This window comes from Semicossyphus pulcher, unplaced genomic scaffold (genome assembly GCF_022749685.1).
Source record: "Semicossyphus pulcher isolate SPU_LCO1_2020_fin unplaced genomic scaffold, fSemPul1.0.p SCAF_9, whole genome shotgun sequence".
Classification (NCBI taxonomy): Eukaryota; Metazoa; Chordata; class Actinopteri; order Labriformes; family Labridae; genus Semicossyphus; species Semicossyphus pulcher.
The window spans coordinates 19,809,453-19,836,141 of NW_027211770.1; the positions used below are offsets into that span (position 1 = coordinate 19,809,453).

The following is a 26,689-nucleotide window of genomic DNA, read 5'->3' on the forward strand; positions in this document are numbered from 1 at the left end:
CTGGCTCGTCTGAATGGGCAACAATTGTGCTTTGTTGGAATAATTGGAACAAGGTTATTTCAGCAGTTTTGTCAGCCAATTAGGGTCATACCGAGCCGACCTCTCTCTCTCCTTCTCATGTCCTCGTCTCGCCAGTGACGACTCTAAGTCCTCATTAGAGAGCTCCACCCATCGATCCTCTTATCCTCCCAAGTTTACCCTTTCTGAACCCTCAGTTTCCTCTTTTCTTCTGACTCTCCTCTGTAATGATCCTCCCACCTGAAGTGCATCAATGTGCACTTCAAACCGAAATGCTTTTAGTAAAAAGGTATTTCTCAGCCACGTCCAGACCAGACTGTAAAGATGTCAGCCGTTTTCAGAGCACACACGCCCCGCTTTGATCCGGACCCTGGCACAGGATCGGTGGAATGGAGCAAATATTGACTCCATCTGAGCCAGACAAATCGCTCCCCCTTCCTGCGTTCCTTCTCTTTCACTCTCCTTTACACTTGCTCAGTTCCCGTCTAATCTGCCATTACCTCTTTCTCCCACAATCCCTTTCATCCCCTTTCTGCTGCGGCCTTTCTTCTCGCTCCCTTTGTGCCCCCGTCTGTCAGTCTCCTTCGCCTCCCTTCTCGACCCAAGGCTTCTCAGGCTGTCTGAGCTGCGGGGTCGATGGAGTAAGGTACATTCACAGCCCGTGACTCTTTCTATCTTAATGTAAAGCTAGCTTGTTTTTCACGGCAGACGAACCAAAATGTGTCCTCTTCATGTGCTGCATATTGAACTACATGCTACTGCCTTAAGCTTGGAACATACTTCTGCACAAGTGAGCCTTCCAACATGCACAGGCAACGTGTAAAGACATTCATAAAGGCATGTGCTAACATACTGTTAGTAATATTCATATGTGCAGCCGGCTGAAAACTATCTGTATACTCTCTGCCGTCAACTTTTTGCTCTTTGTTTTGCTTCCGGAAGACACGACTCCAATGCTACCGACTTACAAGCTGGTCAATGCATATCTGATGCACAGGACTACAGGTATGGCTTAATTGGAGTTTAACAGGTGTGCCCACCAGCTCTGTTGTGAGCCGGAGTTTCCCCAGAAGACCAAAGCTGGAGTTAAGCTTCTGCAAAGATACTTGGCACTGTCTCTGTGAACCTCCCCTGAGAGGAGGGTTCTGGGTAAGCATAGGTTACATCTTGTGCCTTTTGAACATCAAGGAAGTGCATTGGTTAATCCCATTCCTGTTGGAAGGCAGGTTCAAAGCAGAGAAAAAGTGCACTTACACAAATTGTATGTCGGGTATAAAAGAAGAGGGCAAGCGTTGTTATTTGGCTTCATCATCTGGAAACCATGAATGTCTGTACCCAAATGTTTGCCAATCCATCCAGTAGATGTGGAGATTTTCAAAGTTAAAACTTTGAGCTGCTGAAAGTGCCAGAGGAAAAGTCAGTTAGTATAGGACTCATCCTCTGGGCACCATGAATGCTATACATACAAATTGTCAAACCGCAAAAACCAATGATGTCAACTCTTCAGTGGATCACCAAAGCAGGTTACCTTCTTCCTCTGGACATCATGCACTTCCCAGAGGTTATGGTAGATTTCAGTCCGGACCAAATTAGTGCATCGACTGATCAACTTCTCCTCCCTCCTTGCAGAGATGGTTTCTTGCATCTTTGTGAATCGTGTTGCAGCCCTGAATCCTCTCTTTTTCTGTGAGTAAGTTTGAACTAAGATCTGCTGTTATCGTTGCCGAAACAGAGTCATGTGAACAGGAATGTCTTCGGCCTGCGGTCTAAAAGCAGACGCTGATAACCATCAGACAGGTCTTCATACTGGCCCCCAACCCCACAGAGGTGCAACCCCCGATCCCCGACTCTCAGCTGGTCTTCAGAAGCCTGGAGGCCTCATTAACTTTCACAGTTAAAGCGTTTTTGCGCCTACTGTGTCTGAGGCCCGAGGCTGGGGTGTGTTTGTGTTTTCTGGAGGCAGGGTGTGTGTACACGTTTTTAGAGTGATATATCACTCCCACAGGGCCGTGCTTCTCTGATATACAGCGCCATTACTCAGATCAGCCATCCGAGACAAATAACAGATCTGCTGCTACACGCGGACCTCCCCCGGACCTCCTGAGCGTCTGTGTGTTGTGGTGACTAGTTGATACAGACATTTTGCTTATCAGGGTTGTGTGGTCGGTGGTGCGAGCCGAAAGGCCAACACGTATGTTATTGCTTCTCGAGGACCCGAAGTAAGGGAGAAGAAAGAGGCAAGAGGGAGGAGGGGAGCAGAAGGCTTTAAGTGGTCACGGACCACTGGTGGCCATGGCAATGACCTCTGGCTAATTGTACTTACTGATAGACATGCTGCTTAGAAGTACAGAGATATCCATTACACTAATCACACACAAAACACACACACATCCTAAGCTGCTACATGTGTGTCTATGCATGTGCTCGACCTCTGGAATCTACCCTCGTCATCCTCGGAACGCCTTCGACATTAACTCTTTTATTTTGACAGATCGGATCTTAAGCCGGCTCCGTAATGTGGTTCAAGTCCTCAGTTGTTGCCTTTGAAGTCCCTAATCTCCGTCACCATCGATGCGTCCGTGTTGTAGGATGCCTGTCCAAGAAAAGCAGCAGCCTGGGCCCTGGGACATCTCAAAGCCCCGGGTGTGTTAATATGTGTGAGACCGTAACTCACAGCGCAGCCTACCCTGCGTTCCACTCAACGCTCTCTCTCACATTTCCACCATCTCGCCTCTCTTCTCACAGGCAGCAGGGTGGGAAATGTTAATAAGGAGGTTCAAGAGGGATCAGAAGCGTCCCTCAACAAGACTGACCAACTGTGGCGGTGTTGTTATGTTGATGAGCCGGGGCCTGATCTCACACGGGATCATAGTAAACAATGTTTTTACTTTCACATTAGTAGATCTAAATTTCATCCCCTTCTCTGTTCGTGCGCAGCTTTCTATCTGTTCCCTCTTTCTTCTTCTGCTCTTGTCTTCACCAATCACGTCAGCTCTCTTCTGCCTTGTTTTTTCCCTTCTGATGAAGATGATGTTTTTTATTAGCTGTCATGCACACAACTCTCCCCGAGCCTCTCACAGGCTTGAAAAGACACCACGGCTTAACGTAAACCAGACCCAGAATGCAGCCAAGTCCAAGAACGTAAAAGAAAACCACATCTCATGTTTATTCTAATCTGTCAGATCTTTATGTTACAGCAATATTACGACATCACTTAATACAACAAACACTGTAAACAACATTTGCACTGTTGTATTGTGTGAGAAATTGTTGCTTCAGTTTATTAACAGCTGAAATGATCTTAGTACAGAAGAAAATTGGTCCCACTTTTACTTTCTCTTTAACTTTTACTTTTGAAAACAGCAAATAGGAAGATTTCCCATTAGACGAATGAGGATTACCAGCTCCCATGTGTCAAACGTGGGTTAATATGCATGTAGTGTGTCCTCAGTGTTGGTTTTAGCAGTATATTTTTAAAACATGTTATGGATAAAAGCTTAATTAACATTCCATCAAACGTTCATACCTCTTTGCCTCTCCAAAAATGGAGTAAAGCACTTTATCCCCTGGAGAACTTTTCATTCTTTCCTCTCCAACATCGTGCCACTCTTTGTCCCCGTCTCCGTCCCCTGTGGGCTGTGGTCGCTCTGACTGAAAACTGTATACGCTCAGAAACCAGCGGATAACAACCAAATAATTTTAGCATAAACAATCATCAGACGGTTTTCACATCTGTTTCAGCCCACACGCACAAACACACTTATAAATACCCATCCACACAGAGCCGTCGTCCCCGCTCAGAAGTGTCATGTCTCTTGGGTGCGCTCTAAAGCGGTTGAGCAAACTATCTTTTGCTTTACAACCACGTTTCCAGCAAGTCAACAGCCATATTTCATGCACGCAAAATTTTAAAAATAACCATTTCCCACTTTGCATTTTCATTCTCCATGTTGCTCCAGAACAATCAGTGTTTGTATTGGCACAATAGTGAGCCCATAAAGCCTCGCACTTCCCCGACAAAGTGTCCCTGCTGCAGATGCTGCCAGCTCAGGGCTGCTTCCGACAATGAGCAGATCATTACTACTGATCAGTGTGACCCAGTACAATGGAGCATTCTTATGTTGGATTGTGCAACTAAGGAAAGCGGCTCTGAGAGTTATTATAGCTTAGTCAGGGCCCATAGTGGTGCATGAGTGTGTTAGTGTGAGTGTGTGTGAGAGAGAGAGAGGCAGTGGGAGTGTATGCGTGTGAAAGAGAGAGAGAGAGTTGTGTAATCTGTCCATTTTGTGTCTCCTGTCTCTCCCCCCTCCTCTCTCTCTCCCCCCTGGCCCCCTGGCTGCCAGGCGTCACACCAGTTTATAATAAGGACCAAAAAAACAAAAAAAAAAGTTGTCGAGTGAACGGAGTGAAAGAAGGAGAAAAAAACGGAACCCTTCCCACTCTCCAAAAATCACGGGGAGTGACTGTGACAGGAGGAAGGGGACACAGAGAGAGAGAGTGAAAGAGAGAGAGAGAGAGAGGGAGCAGAAGAAGCCTTCAGCAGGACTTCATCACGTTTCTTTGCGCGGACCGGAACGGACCACAAACCAAACTGGACTAATAATCAATCGCGGCGATTAGCAGCGGAGTGAGACTTCTTGTTGGAGACTTTTCTTGGAGGAGCATGCAGCTCAGTTCACTATTCAGGTAAAAACTTTTGACTTCTTCTGCTGCAACCTGCTGCCTCTCAGCCCTGCTTGTACACAACAGCACATGTGGAGGTTAGCATCCTCCTTTTAGCGGGTATGGAAGGAGGATTATTTTTAAGAAGTTGTTTTGTTTTATGGCGAACTTTTTTGGCTTTTACGCACGACGCCTTCTCGTTGCGCACTGGGCGCTGTGAGGGATATATGATAGGAATTTAACCGAAGGCATCTGGGTTTAGGTAAAGTTCCGTCTTTCTCCCCAGGGCGGATTTTTGTGAGTTTCCCCCCTTCTCTCCGCTCTCTCTCTCTTCTTCTCATCTCCTCTCTCTCTGTCTTTCCCCGCAGCTCTGAGTTTATTCTACAATGTGCCACTGTAGCGGCCGGGGAAACGTGGACCCGGGTAGGGGGTCGTTACTTCGGCCTGAGCGGCTCTGTTGTGTCGGACTGTGCGGGACCTTTGTCTGTGTTTTTCGGGGTAGTTATGTAGACTGGTGTGGGGAAGCTTCCAGAGAGACCACGGCGGTGCACCACAGTGGGAAGAAGGGAGCAATTATTCTGACTACATGTGGCCTGCGGACTGCTGAGTGTGGTGATGGTTTGGTTCTCGCGGTGAGCGCTGAAATGTCCATCTGAGAAAAGCGTTTAGTGTCATGTTCGGACGGCGGAAGGAGAGATGATATTCCACTTGTTCCAGTGCACTTGTCGTGGTGGTTTCATGGAGACATTTGTGGACTACAGACAGCACAAGAAGATTCACAAAATCTTTAAAACAAGTACTTTTATCAGCTTAAATGGGGAAAATAAACCTTTAAAGCCCAAATATGAGGTAAAATAACTTCTTCAGATGGACACCTCTTGCTCTGCACACTCTGTGGTTGTCTTTTAAGATTCCTAAAGTGGTTTCATGTCAAATTTAAGGACATAAACCCCAAATTAAAGGCGACACTAAACACCATCTTACACCATAAACCACATCAGAAATAAAAAGTCCCTCACTGTACAAGACGACTTTGCATGTCCTCTCTGATTGCGCCTGCGAGTGCGGTTGTTGTGTGTGTGTGTTAAAACCACATCCTCGGGGTGTGTTTAGTCCCAGAGAGAGGCATGCAGAGGGAAAACATACTTGCTGTTTAAACCCATTAGTTTGTTAGGGCCTCCCAGGCTTCCCCCGGATTGATTGAGATGTTTGCCTGTGAAGCCTGAAGGGAAAAAGAAACTTTTGTCCAGCTCCCCGGAGCCTTCACACCACCTGTAATGGGGGAAGCAAGTGGGATAAGTGGCCACTAATGTACAGTTAGGTCACTGGAACATGTGATAGGGTGTTCACTCAACACATCTTCCACTGCTTTAAACAATTCTGAGGGGAAAAGGTCGGGGACATTTGAGAAGAACAGAGAATAATGAAAGACTGTGAGTTCTCACAGCGTATAGCAGTTTAACGTTTAGGTCATGGAACCATTATGTCTCTATGAAAGAGCTCTTTCAACCTGCTGATGGTTAAAATCCTGTATATCTGCCACCTCTTTCAGCCGCTCTTCTTCTGTCCTGCAGGCTCTATGTGCTGTGGGGCTTTGTGGTGGTCACGACCTCCGTGACCAAGGCCGCCAAGAGGAAGGTGAGTCATCTGCTCATTCACAGACAGCAGCATCACTGTAGAGGCCGAGCGGGGCCGACAGTTAACATTTGTCAAGACTAAAAACAATCCTCAAAGGCCCTTATTCAAATTGAAAGTGTTTTTTTGACTCTGCAAATGTTCCTCCTGTCCAAGCTGTCTAAGAAAACACAAATTTAGTACTAAAAACACAACTGCAACTTTTACTAACTCAGTCTGCCAAAGCCTCGTATCATTTTCAGCTGAACTTTGGAAAGCGTTTTTATCAAAGATAACAACATCTCGTTGTGAGTGTCTGTTAACAGAAACATCCCTGTTTTCATGTGTCAGTGCATTTTTCACATAATCCAATAAATTCTAAAAGGTTTTTGTAGCTTTAAAAGATATTTTTATAATAACGATGTTTCAAATGACAACGTCAGAGGATGTTGCTGGCGGGGATTTATCTATCTGAAGCTCATTGTGTAGCTGTCGGACCCCTGGGTGCTCTTAATGCTCTAATAGAGCCGTTTTTCTAGTCTTCCGACCACTCAAAGTGCTTGTACACTACATGTCACACATTCATACACTGATGGCAAAGGCCTAAGTGCCAATCTCCAATCAGGACACATTCATACCCGCTGGCTGTGCCTTCAGGAGCAATTTGGCGTTCAGTGTCTTGCCCAAAGACACTTCGACAGTCAGGGATCGAACCACCAACCTGCTGATTGAGAGACGATTGACTCTGCCACTGAGCCACTGCCGCCTCGCTACCCACTCATGCCCAAACGGCAAGCAGAGACAGTAAGCGACTAGCTGGGGAACACGAAATGAAACATTTAGCTTCTAAAGAGACGGATACTTTTCTCAGGAGTGGTGGAGACCAAAAACAGAGCTAAAAAGGAGAGCGAACATTAGACTTCAGTTAATCAGGTGACCAGAAACATGACTTCAGATGAATGATGATGTTTCTCCGTAACTGCTAGAGTGACTTCTTGCCACTCAAAACCTTTAAATTTGATGATATGTTGTGCTTACGTCTTGTTTCCGCTGCCTCCAAGAGGCCAAAACATCTGTGATTTCAGGTTAAAAAAGAGGAAGTTCATCGCCCTAAAATAATCCCTCGGTTGTGCTTTTCAGCCGACTGTTGTGTCTGACTGTTCTCAGTTGTACTTGAGCGTTGGTATTCTTACTTTAGACTTGGACTGGGTATCGATAAGAATTTCTCAATTCGACTGATTCCGATTCACAAGATCCCGATTCGATTCGATATCGATTTAGTCAGTGCACCTCTGACCTGGTGCATTATCAAATGTTTACAAGAAGAATTCTCCACAAAGAAGTTACATCATGTACTTTTTATTTAACATGACCAACACACAGCAGTCAACACAATATTAACAATTTTATGAATCAGACAGCTTATGAACTTTTTTTCCAGTTTCAGATTTTCAGTCTGAACATCTGTCTCATGGTTTCATTAAACGAACTGGGCATCAACTTGTGCAAGATTTGGCCACGAGATCTCATAGCATGAACACAAAACCACACGAGACTAAGAGATGAGGGAAAAGCATATTGTATAAAAAGATAAAAAGAGTCAGTCGGCGATCTCCATAGTAGGTGCCATAAACAAGTCCGGGCATGTCTCCCTCACTGCTGTTTCAGGGGGATGCCCTGAGTCGCGCTGCGTTCAGGAGCGCTCAGAAACATGAGTGATGAGACACGTTTTTACACATACTTTAAAGATCGATCTCGGGATTTGTTAATCAATATTGGGTCATTCAAATGAGAATCGATTCGAATCGGAAACATTGTTTTTTTTTAAACCCAGCCCTCCTTTAAAACGCAGTATTATTGAAGTTAACACAACCAGACATCCAAAATGAAAATCTTAAGCATTTCTTTTCTAACAAAATTAGAGCTGTAGATTTTGTTCTCCATCTCCTCCTAGTATAGAGAGTAGGAATGATTATATATAACACTGAAAAAGTTCACTGTCCAAAGGGGCATGTTAGTATTGTTTTAACACAGAATGTTAAAAATGTGAACATGACCTTTAAAGGGCCCCACAGCTGGAGCGGGCCCACTCTCTCACCACACCGATCATTTGTTTAAAAGGATGTAAAAACAGGGGAGGCAGATTTCACAGCTTCCCTCTCGCTCGGGCCTGGTGGTGGTACAGTGTGGCAGAGTTTAACCAGTAGCTGCAGAGGTCAGCGGTGGCCGCTGCAGGGTCACTGCACCCGGCTCATTAATGCTCCCAGTTATGTGGCAGCTGTGGGTTTGATGTCACCTATTACGACAGACCACACCTCACACACGCACACACACTCATTTGGACCTCCTCCCCTTCTCCCCTCATTCCTCTCTCCTTTTCTCCCACCCTCCCGCCATTTCACCTTAGACCGAGGACTTTACAGTATCAGCAGCAGCTTCCACCTGTCCTCTTCTCCACACATCCACAGTTTGTTCAGCGTGTTTACATGCATATTTCAGCCCATGTAAAAACACATTTACACACTCAGAGAGAGAGAGGGGGAGAAGTGGAGCTCAGATGAATGTTTTGCTTCTTTCTGAATGGAAACTTTTGTTCAGCGCTCATGTTTGCCGGAGTGCCAACCAGGCCAACGCTTCAGCAATGACACGAGAGGAGAAACATTTATCTACAGCCGCAGAGGAAGACATCAAAGCCCGGCCTGGCGCTAACATGCGAGCGCTCACACATACAAACACGCTCGTCCCCGCAGCGTCTTCGTACGACACAAACTCCCCGTGAATATCTCCATCTGCCCGTAAGCTGCTGGCAGGTGACCGAGTCTCTTCTAAACCCCCGTGAACTGTGAAGAGTTCAGGATTTATGTTTTGGCCTCAGAGAAAGGAAACTCACGAGACTGCGGCTCATCAGTGGACTGTGAAGAAATAAGTCCCTCCAGAGAGTTTTGATTTTGCAAAGATTTTGCTAAGTTGAGTACTTCTTTAAAATCCTGCCAGGGCTGGCAGTTTTCTCCTCTGTTACAGCTGAGTTCAAATCAGCTGGAGCAAGCTTTCATATCTTTTTAAACAAGCTGAACTTTTAAACTGTGCTTATCTTTTATTTAGTTTTAACACTTTAGAGTATAAATTATACTTAAATCTGACTTTTGAATCAAATTTCACTACAATTAAACACACACCTTGTGGATTAAACATGGACTTCCAACTTTTAAAATATAATCTTTAAGAAACTTTATTTGATCTGTGTTTTATTCTGGTACTAGGTTAAAAGAATAAGTTAAAGGTGCACATGTGCATGTAGTGGCTTCACACAGATTCCTCATACTGCTGAGTGCTGAAAGGTGGTGGTGATGGAGCGGTTACCTCATGAACAGATGACCTTTTGTTAAAAATCGGTGTGTTGTCGTCGGGGGCCTGACAGCGAGTGATGAGGAAAAATGCAGCACAGACAGCTCAAGATAATTACTACAAAATAGCCTGTAATAGCGTGCGAGATTATAAGAACTGAAATGATAAGCTGATTATTTAATCAGACGATTGACTGAAATCTTGAGCAAAAACTTTCAGTTTCTCAAATCATTTTATACTGTAGTGAAGGGAACATGTTGGGGTGTTACACTGCTGGTTGGACAGAGGAAGACATTTGAAGATGTCACCATGGGCTGTGAGATAGTTTCTTATACTATCCACTGTCCTGTCTCTTAATCAATAAAGACATAAAAGGCCGGAAAAAACATTCTAATCTAATTGGTGGATTAATTGATGGTGAAACGCAACAATTAGTCAATGAAAGTTATTGGCAATTATGTTGGTTATCAGTGTATTGTGTCATTTTTAAAGACATTTGTGTGAACAAATCGAGACATTTGAAGACGTTTTATTGGCTATTTATTTCAATTCCTGTTAATTATGACACAAATTCACTTCACAAATGTCTAAAATGATGATGATGTTTTAGGACTGTCAGTAATTTCACCCCGTTCTCATCGATGCCATATCTCTACCAGTTCTTTGTGCTACTCTGTAAAAAGGCAACATTTTTTACGTTGGAATCATTCATGTCAAAACACTCATAGTATTAGTAGTATAGTAACTTTCACTTTTTCCAAAATACAATGAATACATTTGATTAAATACTGAAAAGTCTTTACTGCATGTAAAACATGAGTCTAAACAGAGACGGATGTAAACAGAAAACTTGACAGGTCGATGGAGACGGACGGTACGACCTCGAGTTTTTGACATTGCATGTGCTAAACAATTAATAGAGTAACTTCTGTGTGTGTGTGTGTGTGTGTGTGCGTGTGTGTGTGTGTGTGTGTGTGTGTGTGTGTGTGTGTGTTCCAGGCGGCAGGCCGACGGTCCAGACAAGTGTTTGAGGCGGAGCCTGTGGAGGGGGTGTGGTCTGTCTGGGGGGAGTGGTCAGAATGCACTCAGACTTGTGGCGTGGGCGTCTCACAGAGGATCAGGAAGTGTATACCTCCTCCACCTCCCCAAGCTCCACCCATCTCCCACTCTCCACCTAATTGGGCGGGGTATTTACCCGGCGGCATCGGAGGTCCCGTCATCTCACCTGTGCGCCCTTACTACCCTCCTCGTTACCCCGGGCAACACCCGCCTTATCACTCCCCTTCGATCCCAAACAATCACAACCCGGGCTTGTCGCTGTATCGGGATTCGAACAGCGGAGGAGGAGGTGGAGGAGGAGCTCCTGTGACGGGACAGGCCAATCCATCGTCTCCTTTTTACCAGCCAGAATTTCCCCCAACCAATCCGGAACACGTGTCTGTATATCGATCGCCGTATCACGCTCCCTCACACGGGTACAACCAGCCCGCACGCATCATCAGGAGGCCGACCAATCCTGGAGCAAGGGCTGGAGGAGGCGGGAGCAGAAGGTCCATCTCACCCAATCGGGAGGGTCTGCCTTCGAGAAGGTGAGTGTGACTGGACAATCAGAGAGCAAAGAAACCCTGAGCTTATCTCAAATCTGTCAGTTTATGTATTTATGAGGATAGATGTGAGTGCAGAAATGACTGTACAGATGTTCGTAGATATTCTGAATTGTCACTCACATCACATAATCTTCCTGAGCAGATGGAGTCGCCACGTCGTCACAGAACATGTAGAAGTTTCCAATAAATTCAAGCCAACATTGTTGAGAAATGTGCTTGAAAAATGGAGTTTTCCACGACTTTTGGGCCTCTGCATGTGCTGAGAGAGATGATGTCATTTGATTGAAAGCTCCATATTTGTCAGCTGCTGTTTGAAAGTTAAATCACTTTTAATATACAGTATTGTTAGCCCTTTATTTTATCATTGACATTATGGTGTTTTTAAACTCAAAAATATTCATATTGGTGTCAGTCTCAAAAAGCAGTGAGTAAGGCCTTAAAAAGATATAATTGCCAACATGTTCTTACATATGAAGGTGTTTTTTCTAAGTCTAAAACACGCAAACGTTGATTCAAAGAACTTCCTGTCAGTGGTAACTTTCCAGGAAAGTGACTCCTGCAAACAGGAAGTGACTCGCTGTCAGTAGCAACAGCGGCTTGTTTAGAAGAACACAGTTGTTCCAATGAGTCGCAAAGGTCACCGCCTCTGAACGCACTTAAAAAAGATTTTATCTTCTTTGCAAAATACAAAGTAAATTGTACCGCTGACACCAATGACTTAGCAACAAAGAGGGCACCAAAATAAAACACAATGCTGAGTCCTCCTCTTGGGATTCTTCAGGTGCCGTTAGTCAAAGTGCTGACACTGTAAAGGCCTGAGAACGGGTTTGTTATGATGTGTATGGAGCTTGGATGTTTGCCCATCTGTGCCTCTGGTATCTGCTGTGTCATGACATCATTACTTCTGGTTTTTGTCTCACAAACAGGCAGTGCATTACTTTGCCTGCTCACCACAGCCTGCTGGCTCCACGACGGTTATAATTATCGTACAGCGGACATGAGCTGAATCTGAAATGCGTCACCTTTTTCATTCCGTATCCACGTCACTGCCTCTAGCTCTCCCTGTTCATCTGTAAATATTTCTTTCTGTATACTCTGTTGTTTCTTTCTCTCAGGTCGTCCAACATCCGCCCGGGTCAGTTCGGCTACGGCAGGGTCCCGTTCTCTCTGCCTCTGCACCGTCCCAACAGACAGGCTCGCCACACTGCTAACGGCACTGAAGCTGCAACATCAGTACCAGGACTCGCTGCCAATGAAGACGCCACAGAGAGCAACAGGAGGGAGGAGGAAGACACGAGGAGCAATAGAGGAAACAGGCAGGCAGGGGGGAGTGAGGAGGACGAGATCTCTGAGGGACCTGCTGCAGAGGAGTTCCCCTCAACGACTGGCAACCCGCACCGCCACGCTGACAGACCCCCTCAAACGCACACAGAGCACGGCAGGACGAGAGAGCGAGTCCCGCCTCATCACTCCTTCTCCCGCTCCTCCTCATCATCTTTCCCATCCAGCCGCCAACGCTTTAACTGGCACTCCGTCACCGCCCCGCCTCCTCCCATCCCTCCTCTCTCCCGCCCCAACTCCCCCCCTGCTGCTCCCGCTGCTTCTTCACCTTTTTCCACACCTCTCCACCGCCCCTCCCCTTCCGTGCACAGAGACAGGGATCTGCATCCAGGCTTCAGCCCCCAGGTCCCACCTGCAGGCAACATCTACCCACTTCAGCACTCCCACGTCCCACATCTGGGAGTGGAATCGGGCAGGGATGGAGGGAGAGGAGCTCCACAGGTGTACAGATGCTCTGGGCCGGAGAAGGAGTACCGCAGGTGCTTCTCGCAGGTAAGAAAACCCCAGAAACTAGAGGAATATTAAACTTCATTTACTGCTCTATTACTCTTAAAATCATCGGCTCCTCAGTGAACATTCTCCCCTGCTCACGTCTGATTTATCCAGCCTGCAGTCAGGCTTGATTTAGACGCACGGCATGTGTTGAAGGGAGCAGTTAGTCGCCACAAACGGAGGAGTTGAAGATCAGCAGAGTGTATTTGATAGGTAGATCATTCCCCCGCTCCAACACTAGCTGCTTGTCTATGAGCACTCGGATGGAAACTGACTGCAAGTGCCTCCAAGGCGTGTGTGTGTTTCTCGCTCCACAACCAGACTACACACCTACCGTGTGAAGCCAAACACGTGCCTCTTTGCGTGTGTGTTTGTTCGGGATAATTGTGTCTGATTGCAGATACGTGTGAGTATTGAATGTGTGTGTTGGTGTAGCGTCCTGTCTGGCTCGGGGGGCCTGCAGTGATGATTGGGGTTGCGACCTGCTTCATACCTCTCAAATCGGTAGTAAAGTGTGCGGACCTGCTGCCAAGAGGAGCAGCCAGAGACACAGACAGGCCGGTGGCTTCAGATGTGCCGACTCGCCCTCACACACAGGTGAGACAGTGAGGGCGACCGCGCAGTGACTCAGGTTTCACTCAGACAGGAATTTCACGCTTCATTTCACTCAATTTAATGTGAGAAGAAGAGGAAATATTGTGGAAGAGTTAAGAGCACATAGGGAGTGATCAGATTATATGCACATTATCTTTTGAACAATATATTCTGTATTAATTATTAAGGTGTAATAATTTAAAGCGCATAAACCAGGACACATATTGGCTTCCTGCCGTATCTTGGCCTGGCTGCACATTTTCCCCCTTTTCCTTTCAGACAAACTTCCAATATTTTTGCCGTTATTCAAACATCTATAAATCTCTCCATCGAGAGCGACAACATGTGGAAAGTCACATATTTTAGCATTAATGTGTTTCTCTTTTCAACCGCAGCACAAATATTTAACACCTGACACTCCAGCGTCTTGACTTGGTCAATAAATTTAAATAAATAAATAAATAAATAAGTGATCTTTGGATGTTATGCTTGGTTAATGTTGGGATTGAACCTAAAAACTCTACTGGTTGTAAAGTTTGGCAGCACCAAGTATGAAAAACTGTCCTGTGCTGAAAGTTGGCACTGAATTCTTCATCGTGTTTAATCCTTTTTACTACATTTAGTTTCTTTTATTGATATAGACAACATACATTAGACAATTCTGAAAATAAGATCAGATAAGATAAGATAACTCTTTATTGAGCCCCAGAGGGGAAATTCAGGTGTTGCAACAGCACAAGACAAAGTAGCAAGAAGGTAAATAGAAATTAGACAGGATAAAATAGAATAAGAGGTTTATGCAGCTGGTATACAAAAGTGACAGAAGTGACGATCTAAAGTGACAGCAGCCGGTGTAAACTAACCAGTTATTGAGCAAATAACAGCAGTCCTTCTGATCAGTTTCTAAACTACATCATACTTTAGCCCATTTATTAATTAATGTTTGTTCAGCTGAATTCAATGTTCAACAAGACAAGGTATTATGTTGGTATCAGGGCAAAAACTAATGTGGATAAATCTAAATCCTAGATCAATCAATCCCATTCGATCAATATTTATTTCTATGGTGCCAAATCACGACCAAAGTTATCTCAAGACACTTTACAATAAGAGCAGGTCTAGACCGTACTCTTTTTTTTAATGTTATTTAGAGAGATCGAACATGAATGCACCGTGAGCAGAAGCTCGTGCAGAAACCTCGAGCAGAACCCGACATCTGCCTCGACTGGATGGGCCCAAAAGTGGGAGAGAGGGAGATCCACAACAGATAACGCAGACTTATGGTTACAATGTCAATAATAAAAATGTGTAATGTTAACAACAGCAGCATAATAATAAAAAAAAGACAATAATATAGAAGTCTACAGGTCTTGTTACCATTAGCAACAATAATAATAATACTAAATATATTCCAATTGGCGTGACGTCTCTCGGGCTCTTATCGGCCGCTGTTTGAAGAAAACCAAAACTAGTGCAGTGTTGTAGAAGAATTATGTCTGTTCAGGTTTCATTCAAATCGTTACGCCTTGTGTGAGATATCTCACATGATGGATGGGAAGGCAGATGAATGAAACCATAAACATAAAGAAACCGGAAACCAGATCACTCTGGGGTCAGAAATACCCCGAGTGACATGTGAGCGGGTTATTAATGCCAGCAGACCTCTTCAAGCTGTTTTAAGTTAGTGTGTAAGAGAAGGAGACGATAAGATTGGCACACCTACACGCTTTTCTACTCCAACAAGTTATTTCCACGAGCGGCCCTCGTCGAGTGGAAGTCGACACTTAAATCCGGGGCCGGGTTGGCACTCCTGGGCTCTTGACTTTCCTCTGTTAAGATAATTTGGCCGCCGCTCTCGCCCTCTTTCATCCCCCCCTCTCTCTTTCTTCTTTCTGTGCCTGTGTGTGAAAGTCCCCATGTTAAAACAGATTTAGTAGTTGGCAGGATACTTGGTGTGTGTGTGTGTGTGTGTGTGTGTGCCAGCAGTGCTAATAGCAGTCCTGTGATGGCTGAGCCTGACTCATTGGGTTACATATTTACCCGACTTCAGCCTCTGCTGTTTGCTCCTGCAGGAGATTGTCGTCCCACATTTGCTTAAAAATGTGTTTAAGTGCTGATGAATGCAGGACTTTGCCCAGGCTTGAATGTACTGTATGTATATGTGTGTGTGTGTGAGCCAGACGGAGTGTGACACATCCTATTATCTGTTAGGTGTGTTTGTCATAACACACCGCGCCTGAGGCCCACCACAAGTGTGATTGGCTGTGTGTACGTGTGTGTGTGTGTTTTTTTTTACTGTTGCGTAGAAGCGAAGTGGGGAACCAGGAGAGGGACACAGGAAATGAGGAGGGCAAAAAGGGGAAGTGTGTGCGTGTGTGTGAAGTGTGTGTGTAAGGGTTTAAAGGGAGGGGGGTAAAGGAAGTGACGCAGTGAAGTAGTAGTGAAAGAGAGTACTGTGTTTAGAGAAATCTGCACACAGTAGTGGGAGGGTGAGCGAAAGGGCAAGGGGAGAGAAAGGGTGGGGAGGTGAGGGAGAAGTGGAGATGAAGGCGGGTGAGGGTGAGTGTTTAGGTGAGTATGAAGGGAGGAAAAAAGGAGGAGAAGAGTAAAAAGGGTTAGCGACAGGAGGAACAGATAGAGCAGGATGGAGAGAAAAATACTCTGCAGGAAGTTTGCGACGGAGGAAGAGAGGGATTCATGGAAAAGCGTGTGTGTTTGAGAGAGAGAGAGAGTGCAGAGTGTAACAAGAGGAGAAGTTATTCAGTCAGAGGGAGAGAGGGGAGGAAGAAGCCTTAAAAACAAAAGTAAAAATGAGGAGACACACCAGCTTGAAGCAGAAACACACTCTTCTCTTTGAAGTCTTTCGATGACCCTCGAAGCGCTCCCTCTCCTCTTCCTTCGAATCTCCTCTTCTGCAGTAAATATTTACCAAGAATCACAAACAGTGCATGCATCTACATCAACAAGTGAGGTGAGATCTGAAGCCTGTGGATGTAAGATGCATGAGGCCTAACAAGACCATCCCTCCTCCCAACCTCTTCTCAATGTTTGTAGTCGAAGTTTATTGCCTCTCTCTGATTATACCACCTAAGTTTGCCTTCCAGAATTGGCATTACGACACAATAATTTCATCAATTGTTGCAAACTAGTCAAAAGAAACCTTCAGGGAGCTCTCTTTTCAAACAATCTGGATGCCTTTCTTGTGTTTTCTACGACTACTTAGCAGAACTTTATACACAAATTGAGTCATACTGCTAACCATTTCCTCGTTTCTAGGTTGTGCTTGGTGCCAAAATGTTTCAGAGTTCGTTTTAAGAGCTAATATGACCATGCTGTGACAGTAACGGCCTGCCCCGGAGTTTTCTTGTGATTTGTATTTGTTCGTGCATCCAAAGAGAACCTCAATCAAACTCGATTAGAGTCCATGTGCTCCCACCCTTTTTCAAACAACTGTCAAACTGGTGTTAACTCTTTGTTTACTGTGAGGAGGTGTACAGGTAAATTCAGGGTGCCGTGCTGTGATTTCTGTGGTTGTTATGGTGATGGTTGTTATGGTTATTGTCGTCTGAGAAGAGCTGGGCACACACAAAAGTACTTCGCTTAGTTAGTACAGACTTCATTTTGGCGACCACTTCTTATACTTAACCTGCACTCCTGCAAGCAGACATTGCATCACCAGAATATATTACCACTGAAGACCATTTGTAATCCCTTTGTTGTCATGCACACAACACTGTAAGTGATATTGCTTCTGCAGCTGAAACCTGAGTTGTGTTTGTTGTACCTACTCTTCACACTGTCATGACTCCAGGCTGCTGCAGCGAGAGTCAGATGATCTAATCTCAGCGTGTCATTACACAGGAAATATATGATTACACCATCATCACCCAGCCACGCTCCTCTGCTTTAATGACTGTTTGCAGACCATGCTTACTGTTGTTCTCATGAAGCGACAAGCAGGCCCAGATGTGCTGGTTTATTGGACTCAAACACACACACGCACACACATAATCAGCCACAGTGACTCATTCAGACTGATCTGTTCTTTCTTTGCTCTGGTGCTTTAACGAGCAGCAGTACCTGCGACTCTACAAAAACCAGGTACCTGTGCTTGTAAAAGTCTGTTTATATCAGCTCCTGTGTGCTAGGAGTCTCCCTCAATTCCTTCTTTCATGTTTCCTTTCTTCGCTTTCTGCCTTCCCTCGCTCACGTCCCTCTCTCAGTTCTCTCACCCTTAGGCTGTGTTTAAAATCACATACTACTCTATATACTGCATACAGTACTACATACAGCATACTACATACAGTATACTACATACTACACACTACATACTACATACAGTATACTACATACTACACACTACATACTACATACGGCATACTACATACTACATACTGCATACTGCATACTACATACTGCATACTGCATACTACATACTACATGCTGCATACTACATGCTGCATACTGCATACTGCATACTGCATACTACATGCTGCATACTGCATACTACATACTACATGCTGCATACTACATACTGCATACTGCATACTACATACTGCATACTACATGCTGCATACTGCATACTACATACTACAGATTACAGACTACATGCTACATACTACATACTGCATACTACATGCTGCATACTGCATACTACATACTGCATACTACATACTACATGCTGCATACTATATACTGTACTACATGCTGCATACTGCATACTACATACTGCGCACTATATACTACATGCTGCATTCTACATACTGCATACTACATACTACATGCTGCATACAGTATACTACATACTACACACTACATACTACATACGGCATACTACATACTGCATACTACATACTACATACTGCATACTGCATACTACATGCTGCATACTACATACTACATGCTGCATACAGTATACTGCATACTACACACTACATACTACATACGGCATACTACATACTGCATACTACATACTACATACTGCATACTGCATACTACATGCTGCATACTGCATACTGCATACTGCATACTACATGCTGCATACTGCATACTACATACTACATACTGCATACTGCATACTACATACTGCATACTGCATACTGCATACTACATACTGCATACTACATGCTGCATACTGCATACTACATACTACATACTACAGACTACATGCTACATACTACATACTGCATACTACATGCTGCATACTGCATACTACATACTGCATACTACATACTACATGCTGCATACTATATACCATATACCATATACTACATACTACATGCTGCATACTATATACTGTACTACATACTACATACTGCGCACTATATACTACATGCTGCATTCTACATACTGCATACTACATACTGCATACTACATACTGCAAATTACATATTACATACTGCATGCTACAAACTACATACTGCATACTACATAGTGCGCTCGGCAGTAGTATGTAGTATGGAGCTGTTAAAATGTATTTTGCAGTATGCTGTGCCAGGCACCAGTTTCCAGTTTTGGAAAGCGGAAGTAAACCATAGCCCTCCAAAAGCAGGCCATGCCCTGAGAAAAACAACAGAGCAGGACCTCTAAAGTGTTTAAAACTGTAAAAGTAAAACAATATTTTCCTATACACTTCACATTTAATGCTACGCTAAGCTAACCAGCTTTTGGTTGTAGCCTTATACTTAACAGACAGATATGAAAGTGTTATTAGTACTGTCTATCTGTTGGCAAGAAAGCACACAAGTGTATTTCCCAAATTGTTGAACTCTTTCCGTTTAGAAAAACACTCTTTTCTTCATTCCTGATCAAGAAAGGCGACACAAACACAGATTTAAAGATAAAAAAATTGGAAATGTAGCTAACATCTTGAATTACAGTTCTTACTATCATAGTAAAATAGCACAAAAAGCGCAGTTAAACAACCAAAGAGCTTTCTAAATCCTTAAAGATAAATAAGACCGAGCTAAAAAACTCCAAAACATCTGCATCTGCAGCTCAGAGCACACAGTTGCCAATTCTTGCAATTTAAGATCCACTTGCCGAAGGTTTCCGGGCAGAGGAAGCAGCGTTACTGTGAACAGTAAAAACTGCTTCACATAGTTCAGAGCAGACATTTGGAACTGTTATTAAAAAATGTGTCCTGGAAAAGAACTTCCTACACCTCTTATTCTCTCTTTCTGTTCACAGCCCTGTATTGTTATGAAAATATTTGTTAAATCAAAACTCCGAGCGCACGTTTGTTTTTAGAGCTGCTTCTAGGAAAGTGGAACATGGAAAACTGTCACTTTAAGAGGCTTTGAGGAAACTTCTGGTTTCATTTATTGATCTTGTGGCTCCGGTGTTTATCGAGTGGTTTCTTCCTTTTCTTTGATTGTCTTCTGTTTGCATTCAAACTGGTTTGAGGCTCAAACTGAAATATTTCCATGCTGTTTCTTTCACACAACATGGGGCCTCCACATTTTGACGTTCAATGCTGTTGATGGATGAGCACTGTTTCCTCTGAGGGATTCCGGCTCCCCCCTCCACCCGCCTGAGGGTCAAGGCCGAGACCTGGGTGTTGCTCTGCAAAGCGCCGACACACGGCCTCGGTCACAAGATTAGCCGGAGAATGTTAATCGCTGAGGACAAACACATACGTGACCGTACACACGCGTATTAACATATGTCACAGATTTGTGTGCGTTGCTTACAGTGATTAGTGCGGGCGTGTGGAGCGTGTTGATTTATGGCCGCGGGGGCCGGCGGTCACTTGCTTTGTCTGTGTAGCGTTGCAGTAATGCTTGAGGAATGACCGGCCAGCCTTAACCTGTGTAAGTGAGGCGATGTGGCCAGCTGTGCAGGCACAGACCTGCATGGGGAAAAAAAGCTCTTAGAGCACTGAGGATGACGACGACGTGTCACCTGGGCTTTCCCTACAGAAACACACATGTGGTGAAAGGTTCCCGCTGAACTCATAATCTGTCCCCCCTCGAAACTCATTAGTCTTGTCTGGGTCGCTCTGGGTGTTTGTGTTTCACGTCACAGTGTTATGTGTGATCAGGACCTTGGCTTGTGTGTGTGTGTGCACAGGAGAAAGCTTTAAGCCTTCAGGCAGTGACCTCCCCCCGTTTCTCTCCTATACGTTGCACACAGACCTTTTCTCTCCCTGATTGTAAAAGACATCTCCAACTTTCTCAGCTCCCGTTTAAAAACACTGACTGTCTCTCTTTCACCAGCTGGGTTCACTTTTCTTTCACCTGCTCTCTGCAGCCATCCATCTTTCACTCTTTCACCCCGTCAGTCAGCCGCTCTGAAGCTCTTTATCTTTCACCTTAGTCTTCTTTTATGTTGACCTGTAGATCAGGACACCTTACAGCAGATTTAAGTCGTTCTTTTTCTGTCATTGTATTTAAGAAACAAGTTGTGATTGCTGTTGAAGAAAAACCCTGGTTTTATCCAACTTAAGGATTAGTTTACATGCTGTAGTCATCATTCTTATTGACAGTGATATCCATCAAATTGATTCCTGAAATCCGAGAACCTTCCCAGACTGAAAATCAAACGGAGCAAGAAACACAATCAGTCACACAAATGTGCAAATTTCATACAAACCTCCAGACAGTCTGAAGAAAACACAAAGGCAAACTGTTCAGTGATTACACAAACTTTCCATCGTTAACATCCATCACAGTTCACACACTGACTTCTTTATTCCACTCTCATTCTCCCGGTGCAGTGAGGGATTATTATAAGCATTTTGTTTATGCTCACCTCCGTCAGGTAATCTGATAATCTGCTGACTTGTTTACATCCTGACTGATTGTCTGATGGCACGTGTTTCTTTCCCCTTCAGACCTCATTGTCGTCTTTAAGGGCAGGTTGATTACTTCTGTGAGGTTAATGTTACAGTTACCGATAGTTTGCCACGTGGAGTGTTAATGATTACCAGAACTACAAACATGAGACTCAAACTGTAATTTTCCTTTAATCAATATCAACCAGAAGAAAGTGGAAAAACACAACTACAAGGACTGTTAATAAGAAACCAACTGTCATATAGCCATCTAATGTTGTACTCTAACAGAAGGGCTTGATATTGTTTCACATTTGTCAATTTTCCCTTCATTCAGGTACTAACTATATCTTTTCCCCAGTACCTCACTTTCTGAAAAGTTCTTAAATGGTAACTTTTTTTTTCTGGACCCAAGTGGTGGTCCAGTTCTCACAGCTAGAAGTTTCCTAGTTCGAATCCCGGTTCGGTCGAAGTGGAGTTCGCATGTTCTCCCCATGCATGTGTGGGTTCCCTCCGGGTACTCTGGCCTCCTCCCACGGTCTAAAGACATGCTCGTTAGGTTCACTGGTGACTCTAAACTTGGCCATAGATGTGAATGTGAGCGTGAAAGGTTGTCTGTCTCTAGCCCTTTTACACTGCCAGGTCAAGGCGGGATTATTGTGCCTCTGTTGCGTTCCGTCTTCTATGTAAAGCACACGGCGCAATGATGGGGCGAAGTCGTTCCGCCTCTGAGCGGGTATCGGAGGTAGCAACAGAGGCTCTAAAAACGTATTAAAGATTAATACCCAGCCTTACCTACGAAAACTGAAAACAAATGTGGTGTCCTTGTGGCGTTGAATGTGTATGATATAACTGTAATGTCCCTGTTTCGATTCTTATCAGGGACCTTCGCCGCACGTCATCTCTTCTACTCCTTCATTTCCTGTCTGCCTCTCTAGTGACCCTGTAAAAAAGGAAAAGGCCAAAACACAAAAGATGGCTGCTTGTCATGAACCAGACTCCATAGAAATATTTCCCAATTTTAAGAAACCACCTGCGTTATCTCTGCCGACTGAACAGATAGCTCACTGAATCATGGCTTAATATACTGGCCTTTTTGTAGCATTGCTAAGGGGCTGAATGGTTTTCAGTGTTTGTGTTTGTAGTTTGAGTGTTTTGATTTATCCACATGCCCAGACCCATCCTTGCTGTCCTCCCCTCCCTCTCCACCTTCTTTAAGTATTTGCTCCTGTAAAAGCGATCTGTCAGTCTTCTCTCCCCTCCTCAGCCCATTCAATAACTGCCACTCTCCCTTTCTCTCCCCCTCTGTCACCACTCCTCCCCTCCCCTTTGCAGGTTATTGGGAGACCCTTCTAACCCTGCGCTCACAGTAAAAGCGCGAACGACAAAGTATACCAGTCGTTGTAATAATAACACACAATTCCTTTGCAGAACCATGAAACACCAGCTTTCTCCTCTCTCGGGCCTTCATTCAGTCCATTAGCCTCCCTCTGTTTTTACACACCCTAAACTCTTTTTAGGAGGAGAATCCCTCGTCCTTTAGCGCTCATACAATCACCAACGCATGAGTGCACACACTTGACTTTTTCTGCATTCCTTCTTTTCATTTTACCCTCCCTTTTTTGGCTTTTATAGAAGCTCATTCTTTCTTTTCTTCTTGTTACTGTACTAAAGCGTCCCTGAGCTGCGCACACACTGTCCTTGCTTGTGTGTGCGTTTGGGGTTCTTGTAAACTTCGTGTTTATGGTCCCACTGGCACACACACAAATACAGACACACAGATCCAGTTTAAACTGGGGCTCAACATATTTATGTCCAGCAGAAATATTTACAACCATTACCGACCACATTTCACACACACATCCGGGGCAGATTTACAGTGTTTCTTAAAAACATCAGGTCACATACGGGCTGCATGCGCACGTATTCAGCGGATGTGGCCCAAACACACATTCGTATAAGAGGCTTTACCCGGATTATAACATATACGCCCATAAATAACAGAAAAAGAAGTGTGTTTCAGCAGCATGAAACTGTGGCAGAGCAAATCATATAAAGTTTCATGTGCTGGTTTCACACTTCTGCAGAACAGAAACAACAGATGATCCTTATGAGAGCCTTGTGACAAGACGGCCACATGCATTCCTTTACTCTCACACACACACACACACACACACACACACACACACACACACACACACACTCACACACACAACCCAGTGAAAGTGTGAAATTCAGTCCGCGCTTTGTCGGTTTATCCATGAGAGTCTTTTAGTTACACTTTGTCGCAGAGGCTGGTTCACATGGGAAATGAGGATCCCTGCATGCCTCTCTCTCTCTCTGTGTGTGTGTGTGACTACTCCCTTGTTCTTGTCTCTGCAGATGAATGATGAGGAACTTTCCAGCTGTTTGCGGCAGCTGTGTGAGTGAAGAGATGTTCAGAAAGGGAAAAAAAAAATACAAAAGAGGACCGAATCAAAGAAAGAGAGGCGCGAAAGACAAGAAGATTGCAGAGCTGACAGGGATCAGAGTGACAAGGAAATCTGAGAGCTCTGTTAGCGGCATGCAAGAGTGAGAGAGAGAGGCTGTGTGTGTGCATGTATTCAAGTAACAGTGTAGAAATACTCACAGTATATAAGTAAAGGTCCTGCATTCAAAATGTTACTTGAATAAAAATACAGAAGTAAAATCTTATTTTGGTAGATAAGCTAAATGCCATTCTTATCTGTCTAATATGAACAAACAGATATGCTAACGGTATGCTAGCAGCCCATTTGCTTGGCTTAGCACTGTTGGCTCTGTCCAAAGCTTATTAAATTTTCCTACTGAAATCTCTTAAATGTTGTTTAGTGAGCTTTAGAGTCTTGGAATGTGGATTTTGTAACTTTTGGATGCTTGGTTAGTTTTTCCCGTCTGCTTCCAGTCTTTGTGATAAGCTAACTGAGTGGTCTGCTAGCAATAGCTTTATAACATGAATTACTCATAGGGCTTTTTATACTACTGCATCAAACGTTAATCTGAAACTATTATACTGCTAGAGCTAAACACTAAAAGACTACAGTTACACTATGCTAAATGCTAATGCTAGCGTGCTCACAGGCATTGCTAACAGTCCGGTGTTTAGCAGGTATATTGTTTACCATGTTTTAGCGTGTTAGCATGCTAATGTTGGATCAATAGCAGTAATGGTTTTGCAGGTAGCCTACGTGGTGAATCGGCTTGAATATAAATTTATGACTAGGCGAACAGATGGATGGATAACTGAAGTCATGACGATTCAATGTCTGTTGCAAGTTTCATGGTTATACATGCAATAGTTAAGATGTTTCTGATGGACTGACTGACCTGAAATTCAGACATTTCCATCCATAAAACCAGGCTGTTAGCATGGTCTAAAAGTCCTGTATTTCCCTCTGAGGTTTGGTGGAGTAGAAGTGTAAAGTAGCATAAAATGGGAATACTACCTTGAAATTTTTCTTTAGTACAGTACTTATGTTAATGTTACTTTTCAACACTGTCTGTGTGTGTAATTGTGTGTGTGTGTGTCCCACAGGGCTGTGGCAAAGCTCAGTGAGTTATAGTCGGTACAGTAGTATAAACCAGCAGCGCTTTCTCTGCATGATGTTTCAGCTGTTGTTTAAGTGCAGGTATGCTAAAACTCTTTCCACTGTACGGCTCCATGAGGACTCTACTGAGAGCAACACAAGCTGGACGTGTGCTCGCACACGCGCGCACATGCTCACGCAAACGCACGTGCACACACAGTCACAAACATTCTGTGGTCATGCACTAAAAGCCACGGTGGATTTATGAGAGCAGCCGCTTCCAAAAAATCTATTATTTCCATATGGTTCTAATACACTCTCCGACTGCCAAGAGCAGCACGGAGACTAAGTGAATGTGTGTGCGTGTGTTTGTGCATAAGGGTATAATTGCGACTTTGGGCTTACCTCTGCGATCTCGAGTTAATTCTCCCCTCTTTATTAGCTGTTTTCCTCACTTTTTCCTCACAACAGCCCGCTCCACCCTTACTTCTCCTGGGACTGGGAGAGAAATAGCCATCGGGTTTTAATACAAGCGTGATTTCATATGAGATCAATGTGTGACATTGCATTCTGTCTCTCACTCTTTGTGTTTCTGTTCTGCAGGTGTGTGCAGGAAGTGCGTTGGACTCCAGAGCGGAGCAGTGTGCAGCGTTTAACACCCAGGAGTTCATGGGTCGCCTCTACAACTGGGAACCTTTCACTGAGGGTGAGGACGGAGTTAACACACACATTATGCTCCACAGAGCTTTAATGTGATAACAGGCTTATAGTGAGAATTAAATGCTGAGAGAGGGTGGGAGTGCAGGGAAAAGCATCAGTAAAATGTGTGTTTAAGTGAGTCAAATGTTGCTCTGGCATTAGTGTGCGTTGGCAGGCCTCCGCAGTGCGCCCATCCCTCCTCTCATTGAAGCCGTGCATGTAGCGTCGAGGATGTCGAGCGTCAAGAGGAAAAGGGAATGACTGGAACTTGATCTGCTTTTATTCTTTCGCACTAAAAACTCTCTCCTCTCTTTTTCCTCTCATTTATCCAACATCTCCAGTCCTCTCCTGCCAACTCTCTCCTCCCAGCTCTGACTAAGCACACAGATTCCTACTGAGTGAGATAAAGGCAGAGAGAAAGTCAGAGAAAGGGAGGTGAGAGGTGATGGGATGCAAGTGTTTTTGTCACATAACTGCTGGGAGCAAAGGGAGAGAACGTGGCTTCGGTGTGTGTGCGTGTCTGTGTTTCTCGTGTGGTTGAGTGTGTTTGTTTACTTTCTTGTTAAGAGTACAATAGTTCAACGGCGAAGAGGAGATTGTGTCTATTTATCTGTGTTTTCCAATGCTGGAGGGAGAGAAAGGGAAAGGGAGAAAACTCCAAACATGTGAGGAATTTGAGATGATTGAGAAAATATTGGAAACATGGGGACTAAGGGAGCGAGAGAATGGAGGAGGGGAAGAGAAAGAAACACAGCTGTTAGATGATATCAACACTGTTTGTCATTAGGGTTAGATATATAATGTAGAAGCCTCTGTGTATTTACAGTATGGGATCATTGGCATGTGTGCTTCTGCGGTAGATGAACGGCTTAGTGGATCTGAGATAACGTGGAAAAATGTTTGTGCATGTAAGTTTGTGTCTGTGTCTGCCTGTGCACTTGTGATTACTGTATCAGCTGGCTGGAGTTCCTCGGTACAGAGCCAGACACACTAGAGCA

General features: G+C 44.4%; 1 protein-coding gene across 1 annotated transcript in view; it reads left to right on the forward strand.

Moving 5' to 3' along the window:
• The first annotated feature begins 4,380 nt into the window (after positions 1-4,380).
• adamtsl4 (ADAMTS-like 4) overlaps positions 4,381-26,689 on the forward strand; it is a 39,608-nt gene continuing 17,299 nt past the window's right edge. Inside the window, exons 1-5 of the mRNA XM_069657003.1 lie at positions 4,381-4,704; positions 6,255-6,318; positions 10,639-11,228; positions 12,362-13,079; positions 25,596-25,698. Coding sequence (XP_069513104.1) covers positions 4,682-4,704; positions 6,255-6,318; positions 10,639-11,228; positions 12,362-13,079; positions 25,596-25,698 — 1,498 coding nt within the window. The 5' untranslated portion in view covers positions 4,381-4,681. The remainder of the gene's footprint in view (positions 4,705-6,254; positions 6,319-10,638; positions 11,229-12,361; positions 13,080-25,595; positions 25,699-26,689) is intronic.